This window comes from Ranitomeya variabilis, chromosome 3 (assembly GCF_051348905.1).
Source record: "Ranitomeya variabilis isolate aRanVar5 chromosome 3, aRanVar5.hap1, whole genome shotgun sequence".
NCBI classification, from domain to species: Eukaryota; Metazoa; Chordata; class Amphibia; order Anura; family Dendrobatidae; genus Ranitomeya; species Ranitomeya variabilis.
The window spans coordinates 715,311,003-715,337,765 of record NC_135234.1 but is presented as its reverse complement, the minus strand read 5'-3'; the positions used below and the strand labels follow the sequence as shown (position 1 = coordinate 715,337,765).

The window sequence follows — 26,763 nt, the reverse complement described above, 5'->3', positions numbered from 1 at the left end:
TTTAGTGCAAAAAAAAAAATCTTAATCTACCTCATCAGGTTTTGGAATAAAAAAAAAAAAAACACACAACAAAACCGGATACCTGCGTTCTTTGCACTACCCATTGCTTTCAATGGGTGAAAAAGGCTGAAGAAAAAAAAAAAAAACACAAAGACATGAGGACAAAAAACAAGCTGTGTGCATGAGATTTCGGAAATCTCGGACATAGCCGGTACTGTAAAACTCCCCTGAAAATTTGCAAAAAAAAAAACACTGAAAAAAAAAACGCAAAGTGTGAACATAGCCTAATGAGTAGTAGAAGCTTGGAATTTAATTTTTTTTGCATACTAGATCAGTGAAAATCATGTCCATTGTGAGATCAGACCAAAAATCATCAGGTAGAAACAAAAATGGGCACATTTATTAAGAATCTCTCTTGTGCAAAAAAAAAAATAAATTTTGGAGATTTGGATGATCCCAACTCCAATGCCCTTCTTGAATTTACTGGTGTTTGCGGTTGTATTCTCAGAGTTCCATACACACAGATAAGGAGACAGACATAAAACTCAGCAACTCAGAAGCTACAGGTACAATTATAGAGAAATTCCCAGTGCACTGGAGTATCCCCCCAGCAGGTGGTCTCCCTGGGACGGACGGGGAACAGGCTGATTATATGTGGAAGTGTTGATGGGCCTGGGTTATACACATGCTGACAGCTTCCATGGTTATGATTCAACTCAAGCTCATGGGATTAACGAGAATTAAAAAAAAAAAAAAAAAAGGGTCCATTTCCTTTTTTTTAATCTTGACAGGGATTTAATCTTGCAGAGACCCAGAAATGTCTATTAAGAGATTTTAGTGAAAATGCAGATGTGCGCCGTCATCATGGCAACATGAAACATCTGAGCATAAACCGTAAAATATACATTTATCTCTCCGAGTCTCCTTTATTCCCTTCGATCTGTCAGTCGGCAGTGACACCAGCTAGGTCTAGGGGCAGCAAGTGCTCCCGAGATATCGTAAAACGGGATGTCCACATTTTCTTCTCTTAATTCTCAAAAGGAAAAACGTCTCATCTTCCCGATCCCGTCCTTAGGATTCCCGCTCGTCTCTACTTCCTGGCCCTGCTCAAACGGCAGAAATCGAGTGATCGTCCGATAACTGACCACAGCCGTCACCCACTTAGCCGGTGATTGGCTGACTCTGCCGTCATCCCTGCAGCAGGGAGGAGGCAACCAAAGGTTCGCGTACCCCACCCGTCGTCTGATCACACAGGCCGACCGCTTCAGATGCACGCAGAACGGTCTGTATTCTCGGCAGCACGAGTCCTGTTTACACAGGATGATGTGCTGGCGAGAACGATGATCTTTTTGTGCTGCATAAAAGATCAATTCACCCGAGTGCTTTGATTGATTGGCAGCCTCTTTAGACCACGCGATTATCGGGAAATTAGGCTTTCTAGGAAGGATAATGGCGCAGTGTAAATGGACTGAGTTAAGGGTTTTAATTTTTTGTTTTTCACAAATTAAAAACACATTTTAAACCTTTTCAAGAAAAACAAATTACCTGCCACACAACCCAAGTGAATAAAAAAAGTTCCGGAAATCACAATTTTGGAACCTTATAGTGTAAAATAACGAGATCGGGGAGGCTCGTGCCATTCCAAGCTGTTTTCACAGACTGTTTTTTTTTCCATCCAAGAAAAACTGATAGTAAAAATGGACACTGACCAAACTCGGACGACAGTCTGATCAAAAACACGGATGAAACTCGGAACAGAGGAAAAGTACAATAGAAACACATCCCCACTTCTGTATTTATCACCCACTCCTGGTTTTGGCTTACAAATACTGAGGAAAAAAAACTGACCAAATACTGAATGTGTGAATGTGGACTTAGGCTGTGTGCCCACCATGAGCTTTTCTGCGTTTTTGACAGTGTATTTTTGCTGCATCAAAAACTCAGCGTCTTACAGTTCCAGCAGTGTGAATGGGTTTTATAGAAATCTCCTGCCCACTGTATTTTTTTTTTTTTCTCAGAGCAAGCGGTTTCCCATTCGCAACTTGTCAATTTCTCTTGGGGGGGTACAGTGAATTTTACCTGCAGAATTTCCACTGTCTTGCATTAGATGCAGAACATCCACAGGTAAAAAATGCACATGTGGTTTTTTATCAAGTTTCCAGAAGGAAATGTAACAAAAACGCATGTAATCCGCTCCTATGTATATCAATAAAGTTTTGTCAAAGCCAGATACCAGGAAGTATCAAAAACAAAGCAGCTTTATTTAAAGCGTGACACACGAACAAGAGACACCGTCAAAAACGTGATAAAAACACATGTTAAAAAATCGTAAGTAACCAAATTTAAATAATAGAGACAGAAATCTGCAAAAGATCATCGTGGGAACGTTGCCATAGATGCAGAAAAAGCTAAAAATGATGGATATTTTTTTTTTTTTTTAAACAATCGCAATTAAAAAGCAAAATTAATAATACAGTGATAGAAAAAAAAATCTGGGGTGTAGGGTAAAGCATTACTCCCACGTTTTTTTTCCAATTTAAGTGCTGGTGTGGTGTCACTAATGCAAACCTAGACTTCTACTTACTTACCAGGCACAGTCTTCGTCTGTTCTCGATGCCGAATCTCTCCAGTGTTTGCTGGGCGAGCCGGAAGCCACAGCTCAATGTAAAGCTATGAGGGCCACGACGAGGCTCCCTAACCTACAGAGCCCTGTGATTAGTGATGGGCGAACCCGAACAGTAAAGTTTGGGGTTCGTACCGAACACCTACTGTTTGGGCACGGACCCCGAACACGGACTTGTCCAGGAAGTCCGTGTTACTGTTCAGGTTCGGCACCCTGAACATCGGGTGTTTCCCACACTGCCATCTGACACTGCCAGAAACAGCAGCGACTGATCACCGGTAAAGTTATTACAGCCAGTCAGAGCACTGTGGTCCCCACACTGTCAGATTCAGGCGCTTTCCCACTTGCCCTGTGACAGTGGCAAGTGGGGTAATGTCACCTTTGTTTTGTCAGGTGACATCAAGAGCAGTGGTTAATAATGGAGTGGTAAATTGCAGTGATCTAAATGAGATCACGGCGAGCACTGTGAGATTTAATAATTTCCTCATGGTGCTTGCGGTGATTTCATTGAGGTCACCGCAGTTCATTGTCCCTGCAGGAACGCAGACCTGCTGTAACCTTGATGAAGTCACCGCATTCTCCCATGGTTTTCAGCCTGCACAGTGGCATCACGGCACCGTAGAGGTTGTAAACCACTGGTGATGAGCGAGTGTACTCGTTGCTCGGATTTTCCTGAGCACGCTCGGGTGATCTCCGAGTATTTCTTAGTGTTCGGAGTTTTAGTTTTCAACGCAGCAGCTGAATGATTTACAGTTACTACCCAGCCTGAGTACATGTGGGGGTTGCCTGGTTGCTAGGGAATTCCCACATGTACTCAGCCTGGCTAGTAGCTGTAAATCATTCAGCTGCAGCGATGAAAACTAAATCTCCGAACACTGACAAATACTCGGTCACCCGAGAAACGAGTACACTCACACATCACTATAAACCACCTATCACAGATACTGATTACGGCGTGAGACATCTTCACTTCGGACAGGTGAGGGATATGCTTGTTTTTTTTTCGGTTTTTTTTTTTACAGTTGACAGGGGCTTCAATGGAATGGGTGTAAGGGGAGTATAACTTATTTTTAAATAAATTTGTAAAACAGTGTGGATTTTTATTTCAAAATAAAGGACATTATTTTGCGTGGTTTTTACTTACAATATGACTTTAGGGTTAGTAGAGGGGGTGTTTTCTAGACGCCTCTCCATTACTAATCACTGGGCTTGATGTTACCTAACAATACAAACGTAACATCAACCCCACAAATACTACCTTATTCGCCACCTGCCACAGAGCAAGTGGGAAGAGCAGGGCAAAGCGCCAGAATTTAATAGATCTGAGTTTTCTGGGGCAGCTTCGGGCTATTTTTAGGCTGAGGGGGGGGGTCGCAATATCAGAATAACAGCCCCCAGCTGTCTGCTTTAGCTTGGTTGGTTGTGAAAAATGAGGGGGACCCAACGGCTTTCTTTTTAAATTATACAAATTTTCTTAAAATTAAAATGGCGTGGTGACCCCTTTATTCTTGATAACGAGCACTGAGAACTGGGGGTTGCAGCCCGCAGCTGTCAGTTTTGCCTGCGCTGGTTATCAAAAATAGAAGAAACACCACGTGACTTTTTATTATTATTTAGTTATAGCGCAGGCTGATGAATACTCCCCATCAGCGCCGCCTGGTGTTGCTGTTATCAGTCACAGAAGTCACTGGGACCAGAGGCAAACTTTTTACCACCGGTCACAGCTGCTGGTTCACCCTGTCATCTGACGTGGGAACCTCAGCTCTGTGACCAATGGTAATAATCTTACTGCTGATCAGAGGCAGTGTTTGCCGTGCTGTCATGCAGAGGACAGCGTTGCAAACAGATGTTCGGGTCCCCCATTCATCTGAATGGGGTCCGGGTGCTGTTCTAGTACCTGAACCAAACTTTAAAAAAAAAAAAAAAATGTTTGGCCAAACCCGCCAGACCCGAACATCTAAGGGTTCGACCATCACTACATGTGACAGTTACTGCTGACTTCCAGTCAAAAAATGCAGTCACAAGTTGGCGGATTGTGACCAGAGTGGCGATGGCTGGCAAATATAATACTAAGGTCGGTAGCGCCATTCCAGCACTGAAATAAAACCAAAAATGCTAGAGTGGTGCTTTACTTTCCCCCTACTTACAATATGGCCTCAGTCACAGAGAATCCCTGCAGTGGTATAGATTACAAGACCCCAGTCTCTCCAGGTGCAAGGTGCAATACTCTATTGTATCCTAAAAGCAAGTAATGGGGATATACGATGGAACGTGCCACATTTTTTTCACATCCAATACGTATTTCATATTCCATATGACTTGGAGGAACAGAAGAGCGACGTTTCCTCCGGGCGCTATAGAGCGGATCTGTAATGAGGCCTTGTGCTTTCTGCATTTGCTTCCATCACCCCTACATATAATGTCAGTTCCTGATGATTGTAGCAGCAGATCCTCCGGCGGGGACGTGAGCCGGGTTATTCTGCATCCTGCAGAGATCTGCGTAATAAACGCTGTACAATACCAGGCGCTCACCCTAATAACTGACATCACAACGCAAGAAACTAAAATGATCCGTCCGCTGGGACAGTGCCCACCGGCTGAGCAGCGGCGAGACGTGCAATCGTTATTCTGCTTGCACAAATGACTCCACTGATGCCATCTGCATTCGTCAGTGTGAGAGGCTCCGAGACCATCACCCGTGCCCTACTTCAGTCAGGCGCTGCGGAGTCATCGTGTGTGACAGCAGAACACGCGGGCACCACCAACAATCAATGATTCCAACACAGCCCAAGAGACTTCTGTACCAGCAGCTCCCGGGTGACTAACGTGGGCTGAAAACTGCAAGACCCCCGAGCTCAACAGTGGAAACGCCACCACCGACAAAACCCTGGCATGCTGGTTTTAATGGAAAATGTGTAACAGGCCAAGTGTGAACATGGCTTCATTACTCCCCTCCGGCTGATAACATTTATATGTCATTTTCTAGTTTCGAGAGTTCCTTTATTGTCTATGGGGTTTGGTCAATGGCCAGGATGGGGACAGCAGGAGGCTGATGGAAGCAGACCCTCGTTGTGACACGCCGCCATGATCTGCCGGGTAGGGGGTGGGCTCAGCCTGTGTGCCGGCTCCATGTACCCACTCCAGATTTGCACCGTACATGTACAGCAAATGTCATGAAAGGGTTACGGGTGCTTTCACATTGCGTACCAGCGCCCATTCAGTGGCTGACGTCTGGACCCCTGCAAAAAGAGATTCAGAATTATGTGTTGACGTCCCCATAGACTATAATGGTGCTGGCAGAGTGAACGCGCGCTCGGCTGTGCCTCATTTTTGAGCGTGTACTTCTACTGCAGTCTAATATGTCTGAGTGTCCGCCTCCAGTAAACGCGCAAGCTCCAAAATGATGCACGACAGATACACGTTCCCTCTGTCGGAACCATTATAGTCTATGGTCCCACAGGCGCATATGTCCGAATCCCGTTTTGTGGGGAGTTCAGACGTAAGCCTCAACGGGACCACTGAACGGGTGCCGGAATGTAATGTGAAAGCACCCTAAAGAGAATCTGTCACCAGGTTATTCCTACCCCATCTGAGAGCAGCATGATGTAGAGGCAGAGACCCTGATTGCAGCGATGTATCACTTAGTGGGCTGCGTGCCACAGTTTTTATAACTTGCAGCTGATGTAATAGTGATTTAATCACTAGAAGACAAACTTGTTGTCATTCAGTCAGCCATATTTTTGAGCTGTGTATAACTCTGGCCCCACCACAGATTGGCAGTTGCAATCAGGGTCTCTGTCCCTACATCAGTTGGGGCAGCAAAAGCCTAGTAATAGATTCCATTTAAATTATATTATCACCTATCTAAAGAAGAGGTGAATAATGTAGGAAAGAGTGGGGCTTCAATTCCCAAAATGGGGGTCTTAAATTCCTTTGTCAATGGATGGCTGCTGAGCATTCGTTACCATTCACTGTCATGGGTGCAATAGTATCGGACTCCGCTCCCATCTACATCAGGATCATGTCATTATTTCACTGTGGATAGGTGATAAATGTTGGTGCGACAACGTCTTTAAGCCACTTGCTTGCCATCTCTGAAAAACCTGACAAATGCCGTTGACTTTCCCTACATTATCCTCATCCGCAGCAACATCCCACATTATGGTCTATTCTCATCCACAGCTGCGCTCACAATTCTGCAAGCAGCTGAGGTCAGATCCCAGAATTCCCTGCCTCCTGCTCAGTAAATGGCTAGCTCTGGTGATTGCATTTCAGAAGCTTTACACCCGGATCTCGCCCCCCTCTTCCTGCATTATGGAGGCTCAGGTACAGGTTAGTTCCAAAAGCAGATCTGTGAATGCAGCAACTTAATACAAGATTATTTTTTTTCTGCTGACTACTATGTACCATGGGTATAAAACATGTGAAAAGTAGGGAGCGCCAGACTGCTCCCCTCCCCGAGTCATTCTCTCAGTCCAGAGGTTATAGATAGGCACGGCCATATTCCCATCTGCTCTGCATTGTTAAACACCAGACTACTTGGCCAAGAAAACCAGCTGACCAAGGAGGTGAACCAAGTGCAAGGAAGGGCGAGCCATGCTTCACTGGCCATAAAGTCTAGATTACAAGGTACCCGACACTACGGGAAGTGAAGGCGGCCAGTCCCCGATATGAGCCCGTACTACACACCCCGTGGCTGAGGGGCGTCATTACTGCCCATACCCCCTATGGCTTACATCAATCCGACAATATAACGTTTCACTCCTCGGACAGGTACGGATGCAGAATATTTTCTCACATTTTAACTATAAATTGCATGGGCCATTTTGGTGCCCAGAGGGGCAGTTATCTGCCCGATCCAATAGAACAGTGAAATACATTGCACTCCCTAAATTACATGGAAAACTCGGTCTGTGTAAGAAGCATGAAAGCAAGTGCATGGCGCCAACCAAGGACCCAGCCTGGACCCATGATGAACCCATCGGAGCATCGACCACAAGGATTCCTACCCCCCTTGTGCCGCGTCCATAGAGCCTAAGGCTCAGTTTACATCTCCTGAAAACTAAACAGAGGTGATCAGAGCCCTACTCTCCATCATCACTGGCATGAGCAAAAAGATTTGCAGGGCCTGGTCCAGTGGCCACTATGGTAGTCCATGGCTAGTAGACCAGAGACCTGCGAACCTCCCCTATAGCTCATCACCCCAGCAGTTAGGGGGAGGTTTGCAGGGCAATAGTCTACTAGCCATGGACTACTGAAGTGTCTGCTGGACCAGGGGCCTGTATATCTCCTTGATACACACACACATCCTCCTGCATGCGTCCCTATCATTAACGCAGGACATGCAGGTGCGTTGTTTTGATGCGCCCACCGACCGCACGGAAACGCTACAAGTTGCGTTTTTAAGCGAGTCCCCTTCTCCGTCACGACCAATGCATACTCAGTAATGGGGCTGGCTTAGCTATCAACGTGAGCAGTCAGCCCTCTTCACATAGCGTCTTGCCTGAAACAGGAATCCCAGTCTTGTGTTTGACACAGAGGAAGACAACATGCTGGGACCTGGGATGGTGGGATCTTCCAGCTGAAGATCAGGGCATCTCACAGACTGCTGGGACCTGGGATGGTGGGATCTTCCAGCTGAAGATCAGGGCATCTCACAGACTGCTGGGACCTGGGATGGTGGGAGCTTCCTGATGAAGATCAGGGCATCTCACAGACTGCTGGGACCTGGGATGGTGGGAGCTTCCTGATGAAGATCAGGGCATCTCACAGACTGCTGGGACCTGGGATGGTGGGAGCTTCCTGATGAAGATCAGGGCATCTCACAGACTGCTGGGACCTGGGATGGTGGGAGCTTCCTGATGAAGATCAGGGCATCTCACAGACTGCTGGGACCTGGGATGGTGGGAGCTTCCTGATGAAGATCAGGGCATCTCACAGACTGCTGGGACCTGGGATGGTGGGAGCTTCCTGATGAAGATCAGGGCATCTCACAGACTGCTGGGACCTGGGATGGTGGGAGCTTCCTGATGAAGATCAGGGCATCTTACAGACTGCTGGGACCTGGGATGGTGGGAGCTTCCTGATGAAGATCAGGGCATCTTACAGACTGCCGGGACCTGGGATGGTGGGAGCCTCCTGATGAAGATCAGGGCATCTTACAGACTGCTGAGACCTGGGATGGGTGGGAGGTTCCTGATGAAGATCAGGGCATCTTACAGACTGCTGAGACCTGGGATGGGTGGGAGGTTCCTGATGAAGATCAGGGCATCTCACAGACTGCTGGGACCTGGGATGGTGGGAGCTTCCTGATGAAGATCAGGGCATCTCACAGACTGCTGGGACCTGGGATGGTGGGAGCTTCCTGATGAAGATCAGGGCATCTTACAGACTGCCGGGACCTGGGATGGTGGGAGCCTCCTGATGAAGATCAGGGCATCTTACAGACTGCTGAGACCTGGGATGGGTGGGAGGTTCCTGATGAAGATCAGGGCATCTTACAGACTGCCGGGACGTGGGATGGGTGGGAGCTTCCTGATGAAGATCTGGGTACTGCGTGCTTATCTGATATTTGGCACAACCGGTATTTGTGCCGTCTTGGGCATTTATTTTTTTCAATCATCTTTGGTGAATCTGTCTGGTCTAACAGAAGACTCTGATGTATGCCAGAGAGAATGGTACAGCGGTACACCGTATGTAGTCTATCAACTCCAATGTGAAAGAATGAAAAAAAAACAAAACACTTCATTGGTCAGATCAAAACTGATAGAAAGAATATTTGGAGGGTGAAAAGGAGCGCTGCAAAAAAGGGTTAAATCAGGGTGAATATCTGCAGCATTAACTGACATGCTACAGATACTAATCCAGTGAGTTAGTCAATTCCCGCTGGGGGGTTTTGTCCTCAGAGTGTGGATGAGGTTTAATAATACAATGTGCAGCAGATTTTCGGTCTATAACTACGACCCTTCTGGACGTCGCCTAAAAGCAGGAAGAAACCTGGAGATTGAGAACTATTGAGAGACCCTAAGCTTCAAGCAAGAACACCGTGTGACACCTGCGGACGGAAGCAGGGAAGCATCGCTCTGCTAGCACAGTCCTGACGCACGTTCACACACAGGTCAGGACATGGTTAGGAGAACTGGGCCCTATGGACTGTGGAGCGCGGGATCACAATCTCATACGTGCAGACCCATCACTGGTTTTTGTTGTGGTGCAGCCAAGATAAAGCTTGTGAAAGCATGAAAGGGGTTGTTCACCTCTAGGGCCTTTTTTTTTCTTAAATGCAGGTTTTTGTGATTAAACATCATTTTGCAATTGGAGTTCTTTAAAAATGTTGCAATGTTTTCCTTACACAGCTCTCTGCTGCATGGTTAATTGCTGGCTGCAGAATGAAATCACTGAGAATCTGTCAGGAAGCTTGTTTTGACCATCTGATGAGAGAGCCTGTAAGCAGAGTGAGCAAACAAACTGTGAAATTCAGGGTTTGTACTGAACACCTAGTGTGAAGGGCTGGACGCTGAACACAGACTTCTCAAGGAAAGGAAGCACAAGCGGAAAAGAGAGCAAAAAAAAGAATCAAAGTTCGGGTCCCCAATGACTTCTATGGGGTTCAAGTTCGGGTACCTGAACCAAACTAGAGTAAAGTTCGACCCGACGAACCCAAACGTCCGCTCATTCAGACTTTTCTGGTTCGTATTTTTCACGATAGAACTCATACCCATTATACAAATCTCTGGGGCTACCAAAAAAAAAAAAAAGAAATTATATATATATATATATATATATATATATATATATATATATATATATATATATATATATATATATATATATATATATATATATATATATATATATATATATAACCAAACTCTTACCAAACTCTCCCCGCTCCAATCTGTCCTGAATGCTGCTGCCAGGATCATATTCCTCACCAACCGTTACACCGATGCCTCTACCTTGTGCCAGTCATTACACTGGCTACCCATCCACTCCAGAATCCAGTACAAAACTACTACCCTCATCCACAAAGCACTCCATGGCTCAGCAACACCCTACATCTCCTCTCTGGTCTCAGTCCACCACCCTACCCGTGCCCTCCACTCCACTAATGACCTCAGGTTAGCATCCTCAATAATCAGAACCTCCCACTCCCGTCTCCAAGACTTTACACGTGCTGCGCCGATTCTTTGGAATGCACTACCTAGGTTAATACGATTAATCCCCAATCCCCACAGTTTTAAGCGTGCCCTAAAAACGCATTTGTTCAGACTGGCCTACCGCCTCAACGCATTAACCTAACTATCCCTGTGTGGCCTATTAAAAATAGAAAAAAAAACAAAACACATAATCAGGTTCCTTGCGTCGTGTTCTCATACACTTTATGCAGTTAATAGCCCTCTGTGTCTGTACTGCTACATACTTAGGCTGTTAACTGGTTCATGCAGCTTTACATGGACACCTGAGCCTTACACTATGGCTGGTCCAAATAACTAAAGCAATTGTTACCATCCACCTCTCGTGTCTCCCCTTTTCCTCATAGTTTGTAAGCTTGCGAGCAGGGCCCTCATTCCTCCTGGTATCTATTTTGAACTGTGATTTCTGTTATGCTGTAATGTCTATTGTCTGTACAAGTCCCCTCTATAAGTTGTAAAGCGCTGCGGAATATGTTGGCGCTATATAAATAAAAAGTATTATTTATTATTATTATATATATAAATAAATAATCTCCCAAATGTATGGTCAGGAGTAAAAAAAATAATAAATAAAAAAAAATAAAATAAAAATCGACCCGTTATCTGCATACAAGAAAAATCACTGACGTCTGAACCGCTCTCTTATGTGTCTTTTTCTGTGCTCCTCTCAGCGGAATCATGACCACAAACCGCATCAAAGTTATGGTAAATGTGCAGGGAAACAAAAGAGCCTGTAACAGAAAAAAAGGTGCAACATTTTTAAGGGAAACGAAAGGCTAAAACTGAATATTGGCCAAAGCAACATGTTTGGGTTTTCTTTTAACTTAGAAGTCCCCAAAAAGTATACAACCCCTTTATCTCATCTGCTTTTTGCTCCAAGGTTCTTGTCCGCACTATCACAGCCTATAGCATACATTGGATACTTTCCATTTTGGGTGATAAACAGTTTTCCCATTGGGAGTCCGACCACAAGACCCTCATCTGTTGGATGAGTGATCCCGTAACACTGATACAATTGAACAGAGCGCCACAAATATGACGCCTCCATCAATCCCCACCAGATGTACGAAACTGACTATTTAGCAGAGCTGTGCCGGGGGTCTTTGCTCTCCTGAAATGTAAGGGACACGGAGATGGAATCTCCCCTGTCCATGAGTGATCTTTTCAGCATTTTAAACAGCGTTAGTTTTTACAGATATGTTTTGCAGAGTGTGCAGGACATGTATTACAATCTTATACAGTAAGCTGGCGCTGTAAATCACTGCCGATTGCTTTAATCCACTGCAATTACTCTCCTTAGAAGGTACTCAGAGGCCTCATTCACGCAGGTCTTACCCAGTCGTCAAAAACATCCATTTTTCACAAGGGTTTTTTTGTTTTTTTTGCTTTGCTTTTTTTTTAGTTTATTGAAACATTTTGACTTGCAGGCGCCTGCGCAGAAGAACAATGCGGAAATTGAGTTTCGATCCAACGTAACATCTGCAGCATGTCATCTTCAAATCGACAGATCAATTAAAACCTGGTCTGAAAGTCTCTAAGGCTACGTTCACACGTTCCTTTTTTTCATCCTTTTTTTTTCAGGTCCTGTTTTGAAAAACCGCAGCTAAATTCAGCGCTGATTTTAGCTGCGGTTTTTGATCCTTTTTCTTCTGCGGATTCCACTGCGGGTTTCCAACTGCAGTTTCCTATTGGTGCTGCTGGAAACCCGCTGCGGAATCCGCAGAAAGAATTGACATGGTACTTCTTTTTTCTGCAGGCAAAACCGCTGCGGATTTGCCTGTGGAAAAAAGGATCGTCGGCACAGCGGGTCCTTTTTTCCATTGGGTTACATTGTACTGTAACCTACATGGAAAACTGCTGCGGATCCGCAGTGCAATTCCGCTGCGGATCCGCAGCAAAAACCGCACCGTGTGAACATAGCCTAATACAGCACTGGCATTGGGATGTGGGGTACACTGTCCAAAAATAATGTCAGAAACTCTGCAAGTGCACTGAGCGCAGCCGGATTCCCGAGCGGTGCCTCAATCCTCCGTGTTATTACCTGCCTTGCCATAGTCACTCCATGCCAATCAGGGTGGCAACAGGTGGGAAATAATGAGAAGAATCAGCACACTCGCTGGCATCGCACCGCGCCTGTGCACTTGCAGGCTCATATGCATAAAGGTTACTTTCTCAGCCATTCTGAATTCATTTTCACAATTGTGATCACTCTGCAGACATTCCCTGACATATTTAGCTCACAGACGATTGCCCACATTGGGCACAAACCTGCCGCCGACAGAAGCATTGACTCCAGTAGTGCCAGTCATTGACACCAAAGTTCCTGAAGCTGGTGAAGAATTGCAGTACAAAGTACAGCATACAGCAGAAAGTCGCAGAAATGTTGTGTAATAATTAAGCTACAACAGAAAGTCACAAAACCATAGTAGAGGGAGACAAGCGCAGACCACCCACACTTACAACTGACCACATCCTCCGCGGCTTTCATTTCCAGAATGCAGATCCGCAGCCGACACCTGCACAGAGGTTTCCTTATGACGGGATTGATTCTCTAAAGCAAAAAAATCCCAATTACCACAATCTGTTGCTATTCAATAGATGCCTACCTATAACCTAAGAGAAGAATTTCTGAATTCTCCATGAAAAATTGCAAGCTTTCGAGTCTACTTGGGTCCTTTCATCAGGTATATTACATGCTATCTATGCCTGATGAAAGGACCTGAGTAGTCTCGAAAGTTCGCGGTTTGTTATCTTTTCAGTTGGCCATTAAAAGGTATCAACCACTGAGGACTCAAATCTAAATGTTTTTCTATAATGGGTAGTAACGTGGTACAAAGATACATTTTCCCTGTAATTCTCCATGACAAACTAATGATGGGAAGGGAAAATCATGGCGGACATACAGTATGTATCAATATCACCAATGAACTATCTCGCTTGACAATAAAAGTGACCCATCAATGGTTTTGCTCTTTTATTCTGGAAACAACTTGTGCACGATTTAAGGATAAATCATGTGATTGACAAAACCAAGCGGCTTTTTAGCGTCAACATAGAGACCGGTCCTAAAGACCCCCAGGACAGACTTTGTGGCCAATGTAAGTCTTTTTGGCACGGGCAAAAGTTCCATCCATTCTATGGCTTTATCAGCATCTGCGAATACTGAACGTCACCAAACAGATCTGGAATAAGGATTGTTCATGTTCCCCCCACCAAGTCCAGAAACTGACAGGTCACCCAAGACTATGTTTACTTGCTGCATTTTTTTTCCTGCAGCCAAAACCTGCACTTTTGGCAGTAAAAATGTTGCATCCAAAATGCCGCTTTTGCAGCGTTTCTTATTACGTGGACAGCATGTTCGATCTGTCTACAGTTCATTTAATAAAGTTCATCTTATTCACCAAAAGTGCCACACAATCTGTTTGCTGCACTGTTTATGATTGAATAATAAAAATAAGTTGCAAAAACGCTGAAAGAATTGATTAATGCTGTAGATTTCAGACACAATGAAGTTCACAAATTGGGTCGAAAAAACAAACAAGTGTGTGCATGAGGTTTCGGAAAACTCATAACTTTTGATGGTTCTGTAAAAAGATTCTTATTTGCATTAATTAAAAAAAAACAAACAAAAAAAAAAACAGTGTGAACATAGTCCGACGGAGTATCTTTGAGGACAAGAGTAGAACATCTAAAATAATATCTGAGGCAGATTTTCACGCAGATACGCTGCAGTTTTTGACAGATGTTACCCAATGCTCTGCAAAAACTGAAATCCGGGGATAAAATCTGCAGTCTACATTGACACGCTGCAGATTTAGGCTATGTGCACATGTTGCGGATTAGGCTTAGGAATTTATGGTGCGGATTCTGCCTCTCCTGACAGAAAACGCACCTGCAGTTTTTTTGCGTTTTTTTGTGCGGTTTTGCTGCGGTTTTCTTGCGGATTTACTGCGGTTTTTACCCCTGCGGTTTTTTTTTTTCACAGAAAAGAAGTGACATGCTACTTCTTTTAAACCGCAGCGTTTCCACAGCGGATTTTCCGCAAAGTGTACACAGCATTTTTTTTCTCATTGATTTACATTGTACTGTAAATCAGAGGTGTCAAACTGCATTCCTCGAGGGCCGTCAACAGGTCATATTTTCAGGATTTCCTTGTATTGCACAGGTGATAATTTAATCACCTGCACAGAATGATTCCAGCACCTTGTGGAATGCTAAGGAAATCCTGAAAACATGACCTGTTGGCGGCCCTCGAGGAATGCAGTTTGACACCTCTGCTGTAAATCAATTGTGGATCTGCAGCGTTTCTGCACTTCATAAAACGCTGCGGATCCGCAGCAAATCTGCAACGTGTGCACATACCATCACAATTCACAACCCAGATCAACGTCCGTGCGGATTCCTCATGGGATTTTAAAGTATTGTGTGCATTTTCAGAGCTGGTAAAATCCTCTTCAATTTTCTGCCGCTGTAATGCCCTGCAGATGGTCTGCCCGAAAAATCCATAGTGCATCCGCCGTATCTGAATATGGTCACCCAGACAAACATTTTGTACGGATAGCAAATACAGTCTATGGGGGCATATTATTTTACATTTTGATCTGCGTCACGAATCAAACCCTACCATTCAAATTGAAATATATATATATAATAATTTTAATAACTAAGTTATTTATCTGAGCCTTGCCCAATTTTTTTGTACCTTTTTATTGGGCAGGAAAAGTGTGGAAACTATTTGTATACAAGAAAAACTGAGGTGGCAATCATATGGAGGGGGGGAAAATCACAAAAATGGATGGATATTGGATCCAGCACAGTAACGCTACTTTCACACTAGCGTTTTTTTGCATATGTCGCAATGCGTCGTTTTGGCGAAAAACCGCATCCTGCAAAGTCGTCTGCAGGATGCGTTTTTTTCCCCATAGACTAATATTAGCGACGCAGTGCGACGGTTGCGTCGTGTTGTGGCGGACCGCCAGCAGCAAAAAACGTTACATGTAACTTTTTTGTGCAGGCGGTCCGCCATTTCCGACCGCGCATGCGCGGCTGGAACTCCGCCCCCACCTCCCCGCACCTCACAATGGGGCAGCGGATGCGTGGAAAAACAGCATCCGCTGCCCCCGTTGTGCGGCGCATTCACTGCTAGCGTCAGTACGTCAGCAAGACGCACTGTGACGGGCTGAGTACGACGCTAGTGTGAAAGTAGCTTAACAGAAAACGGGCTTTATCTTATATGCAAAAAAAACAACAAAAATATATCTGAATGAGGTGTAAGGGTGCATGCACATTGAATTTTTGTGTAATTTTTTTTTTTTATCTTTGAGAGGGTCAGCTTCTAAAAAACACAAAAAAAAACTCGATGAAAAATAACACTGACTTGAAAGACTTCCTAATGAAGTCTATGGTAAAACCATTTTGCTGGTCATATCTTCAGTGTTTTGAAAAATGGCGGGTGGGAAAAGAAAAGTGTTCTTCGCTTCTTGGGTCCTGATGGGAAAATTTTTCACCGTCCAATCAGAAGGCTGCAAATAAAGTTTCAGAGGGGAAAAAAACAAAACAAAAAATGTCTGAAAACTTCACCAAGAGATTGCGTTTCCTTAAGGGGTTTCCACTAAAACACTTGTGGTAAACCCTCTGTGTGCACACAGCAAGCTGCAGCTTTTCTCAGGGGCGTACCCTGTGTCGCATCCATCCCCAAACTCTTATCTATGGGATCTACGCGCCGTCGCTCCTAAAATCACAGACATTTTCTGCCGCACACTTGATACTTCCATCGCTGAAATAACTGAGACTTTTCGTTTCTTTTCCCGGTGGATCCTCGGAGCGATGTCCCCTGCGGACCGCCGCTGCAATAACGAGGTGACGAGGGGATTTCGATGTGGATTTTTATCAGATTCACGTCAAAATCCCAAGAAAAATAAAGTGGTGTGAACAGTCCCCTACACGACGGCGTCAGACTGGCGGGGTCCTGTGTGCGAGGGTCCCACAAGTGATCTCCAGGCGGGGGTTACTAGCCCTCCAGGTGAAGGGCAGACCCCAGGTGACCCCACCTGACAGGACAAGTGAAGGCCGTGTGCACAGGACACCACAGTCTGCTGCACCTGCACCACAGCCCCCATGTGTGCACAGCTGTGGCCAGGGGCACCTGCAGCTCCACCTGTGGCCGGCCCAGGGCTGCCAGCTGCGGCTACATTGCAGCACACTCTGCACAACTTCCCCCAGCACTCAGCCTGCCAGCCACAGGCCGCACTGCATCCCCGGCCTCTCGTACTGCCCCACACCGCAGAGCAGGCGCTCCGGCCCGCAGCAGCACACTGAGCGCCCCCGGCACTGCGCCCCTGCACACAGCGCCCTCCCCGCGCAGCCGGCGGCCGGGCCCCGCTCACCTACCATGGTACAGATAGAAGCGATCCTGGAGACTGTCATTAGGATTTCCATCCGCCCGGCGCCATCTTCACCCTTATCACCGCCAGCAGACAGGCCGGAGCCGCGCGCTCCCGACACCGCGAGCACGAGCACCAGGGCGCGGCCCCGACAGCCGGCAGAGGAAGGAAGGAGGGAGGGAGCAATGCGGGGGTACGAGTGTAATACTGGGGGGACAGGGAATACGAGTAATACTGGGGTGTAATTGTGTAATACAGAGGGGTACGAGTGCAATACTGGGGGCTACGTGTGTAATATGGGAGTATGAGTAATACTGGGGGGGGGGTACATGTGTAATAATGGGAGATACGTGTGTAATACTGGGAGGAAAGGTGTAATACAGGGAATACGTGTGTAATATGGGGTACGAGTAATACTGGGGGGGTACATGTGTAATACAGGGGGTACGAGTAATACTGGGGTGTGCGTGTGTAATATGGGGGTAAGAGATACTGGGGGGTACATGTGTAAGGCTACGTTCACATTTGCGTTGTGCGCCGCAGCGTCGGCGCCGCAGCGCACAACGCAAACAAAAACGCGGCAAAACGCACGCTAAAACGCTGCGTTTTGCGCCGCATGCGTCGTTTTTGCCCGCAAGTTGGACGCAAAAAAAATGCAACTTGAAGCGTTTCTTGCGTCCAACGCTTGCGGCCATGCGGCGCAAAACGCAGCACAACGCATGTCCATGCGCCCCCATGTTAAGTATAGGGGCGCATGACGCATGCGGCGCCGCTGCGGCGCCCGACGCTGCGGCGCTGACCGCAAATGTGAACGTAGCCTAATACAGGGGGGTACGTGTGTAATATGGGAGTATGAGTAATACTGGGGAGTGCATGTGTAATACTGGGAGATACGTGTGTAATACTGGGGGGGTACGTGTGTAATACAGGGAATACGAGTAATACTGTGGTGTGCGTGTGTAATACAGAGGGGTACGAGTGTAATATGGGGGTATGCGTAATACTGGGGGTGTGCATGTGTTATACTGGGGAGTATGTGTGTAATACAGGGGGGCATGAGTGTAATACAGGGAATACGAGTTATACTGGGGTGTAATTGTGTAATACAGAGGGGTACGAGTGCAATACTGGGGGGTATGTGTGTAATACTGGGGTGTATGTAATACTGGGGAGGTACGAGTGTAATACTGGGGTGTATGTAATACTGGGGGGTACGTGTGTAATACTGGGGGGTATGTGTGTAATACTGGGGGGTATGTGTGTAATATTGGGGAGGTACGAGTGTAATACTGGGGGGGTATGTGTGTGATACTGGGGTGTATGTAATACTGGGGGGGGTACGTGTGTAATCCTGGGGTGTATGTGTGTAATATTGGGGAGGTACGAGTGTAATACTGGGGGGTATGTGTGTAATACATGGGGGCACCAGTGTAATACAGGGAATACGAGTAATACTGGGGTGTAATTGTGTAATACAGAGGGGTACGAGTGTAATACTGGGGTGTGCGTGTGTAATACGGGGGCTGAGAGTAATACTGGTGGGGTACGTATGTGATACTGGGGGGGACGTGTGTAATATGGGGGTACGAGTAATACTGGGGGGGTACATGTGTAATACAGGGGGGGTACGAGTAATACTAGTGGGGTACGTATGTAATACTGGGAGGTACGTGTGTAATACTGAGGTGTGCGTGTGTAATATGGGGGTAAGAGATACTGGGGGGTACATGTGTAATACAGGGGGGTACGTGTGTAATATGGGGGTACGAGTAATACTGGGGGGTACGTGTGTAATATGGGGGTACGAGTAATACTGGGGGGTACGTGTGTAATACTGTGGGGTACGTAGGTAATACTGGGGTACATGTGTAATATGGGAGTATGAGTAATACTGGGGGGTACGTGTGTAATACAGGGAATACGAGTAATACTGGGGTGTAATTGTGTAATATAGAGGGGTACGAGTGTAATACGGGGGGTACGTGTGTAATATGGGGGTGAGAGTAATACTGGTGGGGTACGTATGTGATACTGGGGGTGCGTGTGTAATATGGGGGTACGAGTAATACTCTGGGTACGTGTGTAATATGGGGGTACGAGTAATACTGGGGGGTACATGTGTAATACTGGGGGGAACATGTGTAATACAGGGGGTGTGCGTGTGTAACACGGGGTACGTATGTAATACTGGGGGTACGTGTGTAATATGGGGGTATGAGTAATACTGGGGAGTACATGTGTAATACTGGGGGGAATGTGTGTAATAAAGGGGTTACGTGTGTAATATGGGGGTACGAGTAATACTGGTGGGGTACATGTGTAATACTGGGGGGTACGTGTGTAATACAGGGGTTATGTGTGTAATATGGGGGTACGAGTAATACTGGAGGGGTACATGTGTAATACTGGGGGGTACGAGTGTAATACAGGGGGTGTGCGTGTGTAACACGGGGTACGAGTAATACTGGGGGGTACGTATGTAATGGGGGAACGTGTGTAATATGGGGGTATGAGTAATACTGGGGGTACATGTGTAATACTGGGGGGAACGTGTGTAATAAAGGGGTTACGTGTGTAATATGGGGGTACGAGTAATACTGGTGGGGTACGTATGTAATACTGGGGGTTACGTGTGTAATATGGGGTTACGTGTGTTATATGGGGGTACGAGTAATACTGGGGGGTGCGTATGTAATACTGGGGGGGTACATGTGTAATACTGGGGGGTACGTGTGTAATACAGGGGTTGTGTGTAATATGGGGGTACGAGTAATACTGGGGGGGTACATGTGTAATACTGGGGGGTACGTGTGTAATACAGGGGTTATGTGTGTAATATGGGGGTACGAGTAATACTGGAGGGGTACATGTGTAATACTGGGGGGTACGAGTGTAATACAGGGGGGTACGTTAAGGTGCCAAGGAAAAATTAACTTTTGGTAATTGGTAAGTCTTACCCCTCAAATTTGTTCCTTTTGGCATAAGGATTCACCATGTAAAATATGTTGACATTAAATTTAGATTTATTCTTTGAGCACTTTCTTGGTGTTTTTTCCGGTGGGTTTTGTGGAGGACCACTCCAGCATGTCATCGCGGAGTGGACACTTGTGCATTTGTAGGCTCAGGTCCATCTATTGTGTACGGCAGCTTTAGGGCTCCTTTTCACTTGCGAGAAACACGTCCGAGTCTCGCAGGTTAAAACCAAGCTGTGGCGCCGGCACTCCAGAGCGGAGCGTGCGGCTGCATAGCAACACATGGAGCTGCACGCTCCGCTCCCAAGTGCCGGCCCCAGAGCTTGCTTTTACCCTGCGAGACTCGGATGTATTTCTCGCAAGTGAGATGGAGCCCTTAGGTTTAGTTCCCTCGATGAGTTTTTGATGTTGCGTATTTTCGCTCGGCAAAAAAACCAAAGTGTCTTACAGTTCCAGCATAGCAGATGGGATTCAGGGTATCTTCACACGTGGCGTTGTCGTGTGTTCCAGCATAATCAGTAAGATTTCTAAAATCACAGCACACACTGGGTTTTTTTAGCGTATTTTGATCCCCGCTGTCTTTTTACTAAGATCCAGCGTGTCAATTACACACGTGGTCAAAATTGTTGGTACCCCTCGTATAATGACAGAAAAACACACAATGGTCACAGAAATAACTTGAATCTGACAAAAGTAATAATAAACAAAAGATCTATGCAAATGAACAAATGAAAGTCAGACATTGCTTGTCAACCATGCTTCCACAGAATTAAAAAAAAAAAAAATAAACCTAATGAAATAGGCCTGGACAGAAATGATGGGACCCATAACTTAAGGCCGGGTTCACACATCAGTGTGTCCGTTATGTGTGGTGACAGTTTTCAGACGTATAGGAGACACTGACACACGTAGACCCATTTAAATGAATGGATCTGTGCACATATCTGTGTTTTTTCGCTGACCGTGTGTCCGAGTGACATGTAGACATGTCCATTTTTGTGCGGCTGCACAGATCACACAGACCCATTCAAGTAAATGGGTCCGTGTAAACACGTACAGCACATGGATGCCGTCCGTGTGATGCATCACACGGACGGCCACCGGGGAAGAAGTTCTACAGTAAGCCCTGTTCCCTGGTGGCGGGTGCTGAAGCCGGCTCTCTTCATTCTCCCCTGCTCTGCCGGTGATCGGCGCGAGTAGAGGAGAATTATGAGAGTTATATTAAAGTCCGAACGATGACTGCAGGTGGGGACTTTTGGGACTGTTACTCTCATCATCCGACACCTGCTGCCGCTAATAATAGTGACAGTAGGTGCAGATGATCAGGGTATTCCACAGCCGCCGGCTGCGATCGTTCGGAAATAAATGAATGAAAAACCCAACGTGGGTTCCCCCCCTATTTTCTTAACCAACCAGACAAAACTCACAACTGGGGGCTGCAAACCTCAGCTGTCAGCCTCTACATGGTTGGATATCAAGAATAGAGGGGTCAGCACGCTGTTTTTTTTAATTATTAAACATACATAAGTGCGCATGCGCTGGCAAACGTAGTTCCGGTACATGAGCCGGAAGTACGTGTTGGCGCATGCGCACTTATGTTTTTCAGCTTTGTCCGCAGTTGGGCAAAGCCTACTGCACAGGCGCATAAGGCTAAATTTGTGAGCAGGCGCAAGATGTTGCACAGGGCAAGACGCGTTATCTATGATGTATGACGGCGACCAACAGCCGATGGGCGTGATGTAGAGACCCGAAACCACGCCCATCAGACTGGACTGAGAACTTAACATACGGCGCGGGACACATTAAAAAACGTTTTTGTGAGTGTACAAGGGGAGTCAGGGGTTTCTATAAGGATGTAAGGAATGCATAGCAGACGCTTAATAAGGCGATATTTTTAACTGCTATGCCATCAGCTATGCGCAGCTCCCATCAGCCGTATATTTCTCAGCCATATTTTATGAATTAATTAAATGATGGTAACGTAGCTTCGGGGACTTGCGGTGCCGTCATCGAAGCTGCGCCCCCTGGTGGCATAAACTCATGAACTGTAACGTGGGAATTTTTCTGAATATTTTCTCACGCTACAGTTCAAATTAGTTTATGCCACCAGGGGGCGCAGCTTCGATGACGGCACCGCAAGTCCCCGACGCTACGTTACCATCATTTCATTCATTCCCCAGTCTTTTACAGCCAGGAGCAGTTGCATTAGCAGCGCTCCTGGCTGTAACTTTGTTTAACCCCTTCAGATGGATTTACGTCATGGGACATGACTGTACGGCGGACAAGTATGGGATATTGTTGCTTTATTTTCCTTTTTTACAGGAGAACGAGGGTCTTCAGTTGGATTGAGCCTACAATAAAGATAATAAAACCCCATGTGTTTATTTATTTCATTAACCCCTTAAGCCCCGAGGGTGGTTTGCACTGCACGTTAATGACCGGGCCAATTGTTACAATTCTGACCACTGTCCCTTTATGAGTTTATAACTCTGGAACGCTTCTACGGATCTTGGCGATTCTGACATTGTTTTCTCGTGAGATATTGTACTTCATGTTAGTGGTAAAATTTATTCGATATAACTTGCATTTATTTGTGAAAAAAAACGGAAATTTGGCGAAAATTTTGAAAATTTCACAATTTTCCAACTTTGAATTTTTATGCCCTTAAATCACAGAGATATGTGACGCAAAATACTTAATAAGTAACATTTCCCACATGTCTACTTTACATCAGCACAATTTTGGAACCAAAATTTTTTTTTGCTAGGGAGTTATAAGGGTTAAAAGTTGACCAGAAATTTCTCATTTTTACAACACCATTTTTTTTAGGGATCACATCACATTTGAAGTCATTTTGAGGGGTCTATATGATAGAAAATACCCAAGTGTGACACCATTCTAAAAACTGCACCCCTCAAGGTGCTCAAAACCACTTTCAAGAAGTTTATTAACCCTTCAGGTGTTTCACAGGAATTTTTGGAATGTTTAAATAAAAATGAACATTTAACTTTTTTTCACACAAAATTTATTTCAGCTCCAATTTGTTTTATTTTACCAAGGGTAACAGGAGAAAATGGACCCCAAAAGTTGTTGTACAATTTGTCCTGAGTACGCTGATACCCCATATGTGGGGGTAAACCACTGTTTGGGCGCATGGCAGAGCTCGGAAGGAAAGGAGCGCCATTTGACTTTTCAATGCAAAATTGACTGGAATTTATATGGGACACCATGTTGCGTTTGGAGAGCCCCTGATGTGCCTAAACATTGAAACCCCCCACAAGTGACACCATTTTGGAAAGTAGACCCCCTAAGGAACTTATCTAGATGTGTGGTGAGCTGTTATGATCTGGTGGCCTAAGAGCAGCATGAGACATACTCTGGAGAAGGTGGTACCTGTACTGACCGCAGACCCTGAACCTAACACCGCAACTAGAAGTAGCCGTGGAATGTACCTAGCGCTCCCTAGACATCTCGACACAGCCGGAGGACTAATTACCCCTAGAGATAGAAAAGGGAAAACTATCTTGCCTCAGAGAAAATCCCCAAAGGATAGGCAGCCCCCCACAAATATTGACTGTGAGAGGAGAGGGAAAAAACATACACAGACTGAAATGAGAATTTAGCAAAGGAGGCCACTTCTAGCTAAATAGAAAGGATAGGACAGAGTACTATGCGATCAGTATTAAAACACTAGAAAATATCCACCACAGAAAATACAAAAGCTCCACAGCTAACTAAAGATATGGAGGGTATATCTGCATCTCCAGAGATACCAGCTTGGCTAAAAAAATCCTTATACAGACCAAGCTGGACAAGACAAAACATAGAAAAGAACTGAACAATAAGACCACAGCATGTGGACAGCAAAATCAAGGCCAGAACTTATCTTTGTTGAAATGAACTGTAAAGCAGAAGAGACCAGGCAGGGATGTGAATCCTCCAGGAACAATGGACAACTGGTACTGACTAAAGGGTGAAGCAAGACTAAGTAGCCCAGTCAAAATTGCAAAAAGTGAACACACCTGATAAATGCTGCGATTCAGAGACAGCAGCGCTACCACTTACAACCACCGGAGGGAGCCCAAGAGCAGAATTCACAACAGTGAGCACTTTGACCCACCAAGTGCTTCACAGAAGTTTATAATGCAGAGCCGTAAAAATACAAAATCATATTTTTTCACAAAAATGATCTTTTCGCGCCCAATTTTTTATTTTACCAAGGGTAAAAGAAGAAATTAGACCACAAAAGTTGTTGTGCAATTTGTCCTGAGTACAACGATACCCCATATGTGGGGGTAAACCACTGGGCGCATAGCAGAGCTCAGAAGGGAAGGAGCGCCATTTTACTTTTCAATGCAAAATTGACTGAAATTGAGATGGGACACCATGTCGCGTTTGGAGAGCCCCTGATGTGCCTAAACATTAAAACCCCCCACAAGTGACACCATTTTGGAAAGTAGACCCCCTAAGGAACTTATCTAGATGTGTTTTGAGAGCTTTGAACCCCCAAGTGTTTCACTAAAGTTTATAATGCAGAGCCGTCAAAATAAGAATTCTTTTTTTTTTTCCACAAAAATAATTTTTTAGCCCCCAGTTTTGTATTTTCACAAGGGTAACAAGATAAATTGGACACCAAAAGTTGTTGTCCAATTTTTCCTGAGTACGCTGATACCCCATATGTGGGGGGGAACCACTGTTTGGGCGCATGGCAGAGCTCGGAAGGGAAGGAGCGCCATTTGGAATGCAGACTTAGATGGATTGGTCTGCAGGCGTCACGTTGCATTTGCAGAGCCCCTGATGTACCCAAACAGTACAACCCCCCCACAAGTGACCCCCCCAAGGAACTTATCTAGATGTGTTGTGAGAACTTTGAACCCCCAAGTGTTTCACAACAGTTTATAACGCAGAGCCGTGAAAATAAAAATTATTTTTTTTTCACAAAAATGATTTTTAGCCCCCCAAATTTTTATTTTCCCAAAGATAACAAGAGAACTTGGACCCCAAAAGTTGTTGTCCAATTTGTCCCGAGTACACTGATGCCCCATATGTAGGGGTAAACCCCTTTTTGGGCGCACGGGAGAGCTCGGAAGGGAAGGAGCACTGTTTTACTTTTTCAACGCAGAATTGTCTGGAATTGAGATCGGACGCCATGTCGCGTTTGGAGAGCCCCTGATGTGCCTAAACAGTGGAAACTCCCCAATTCTAACTGAAACTCTAATCCAAACACACCCCTAACCCTAATCCCAACTGTAACCCTAACCACACCCCTAACCCTGACACACCCCTAATACTAATCCCAACCGTAAATGTAATCCAAACCATAACCCTAACTTTAGCCCCAACCCTAACCCTAACTTTAGTCCCAACCCTAACTTTAGCTCCAACCCTAACTTTAGCTCCAACCCTAGCCCCAACCCTAGCCCTAACCCTAGCCCTAACCCTAGCCCTAATGGGAAAATGGAAATAAATACATTTTTTTACTTTTATTATTTTTCCCTAACTAAGGGGGTGATGAAGGGGGGTTTGATTTACTTCTATAGCGTTTTTTATATCGGATTTTTATGATTGGCAGTTGTCACACACTAAAAGACACTTTTTATAGCAAAGAAGTTTTTTCGTCTCCACATTTAGAGACCTATAATTTTTCCGTATTTTGGTCCACAGAGTCATGTGAGGTCTTGTTTTTTGCGGGACGAGTTGACATTTTTATTGGTAACATGTTCGGACATGTGACAGTTTTTGATCACTTTTTATTCCGATTTTTGTGAGGCAGAATGACCAAAAACCAGCTATTCATGAATTTCTTTTGGGGGAGGCGTTTATACCGTTCCACATTTGGTAAAATTGATAAAGCAGTTTTATTCGTCGGGTCAGTACGATTACAGCGATATCTCATTTATATCATTTTTTTTATGTTTTGGCGCTTTTATACGATAAAAACTAAGAAAAACCTTTTTAAGTGGGCACCATAAAATAATATCCAATAGATAACATGGGTTCACTACCAAGCATGTAGGACGTATACAAGAAATTTTAGAGAGAAAGGTACATGCAAATAAGGTAGGAACACCACAAATATATAGGCAAAAAAATGTACAAAAGTTTATTTCCACACAAGAATATTACACACAATTTTAAAAACATCTAAAAGATACAGTCCACTTGGTGGAGTGCATGTCCACTCCAATCTATCATGGTACAATATTTTTTGAAGATATATAGCTGTACATATGAAATACCTGGCTTATAAACATATAGTGCACCAGAGATAAATTGTATCACAACATTGCTGCATGAATCACATAGATAATATGTAGGTTCTAATATATGGACCCTTCAGGTGGCGATTCTATGACCAATATTCACAGTACGCCCTATTATGGTTCACACCAATGCATAATAAAAAGCAGTCAATATATATAGGGCTCCTACTCTAGGTACTGTTGGTCCGGAAGATGGAAGTACATACTGGAGATCAAATACCAGGTCACTTTAAATAGCGTCTACAAACATGCTCATATTATATAGGTGCCCTGTGTCTCCCTCTTATCTGTGCCAGAGAATAGTTTGCCTGGTGGAAAGAGGAAAAG

General features: G+C 45.2%; 1 protein-coding gene across 1 annotated transcript in view; it reads right to left on the bottom strand.

The window, feature by feature from the left end:
* The window catches only part of USP12 (ubiquitin specific peptidase 12), a 90,147-nt gene extending 72,822 nt beyond the window's left edge, over nucleotides 1-17,325 (bottom strand). The window contains exon 1 of the mRNA XM_077298306.1: nucleotides 17,209-17,325. Coding sequence (XP_077154421.1) covers nucleotides 17,209-17,256 — 48 coding nt within the window. The 5' untranslated portion in view covers nucleotides 17,257-17,325. The remainder of the gene's footprint in view (nucleotides 1-17,208) is intronic.
* Nucleotides 17,326-26,763: the final 9,438 nt, after the last annotated feature.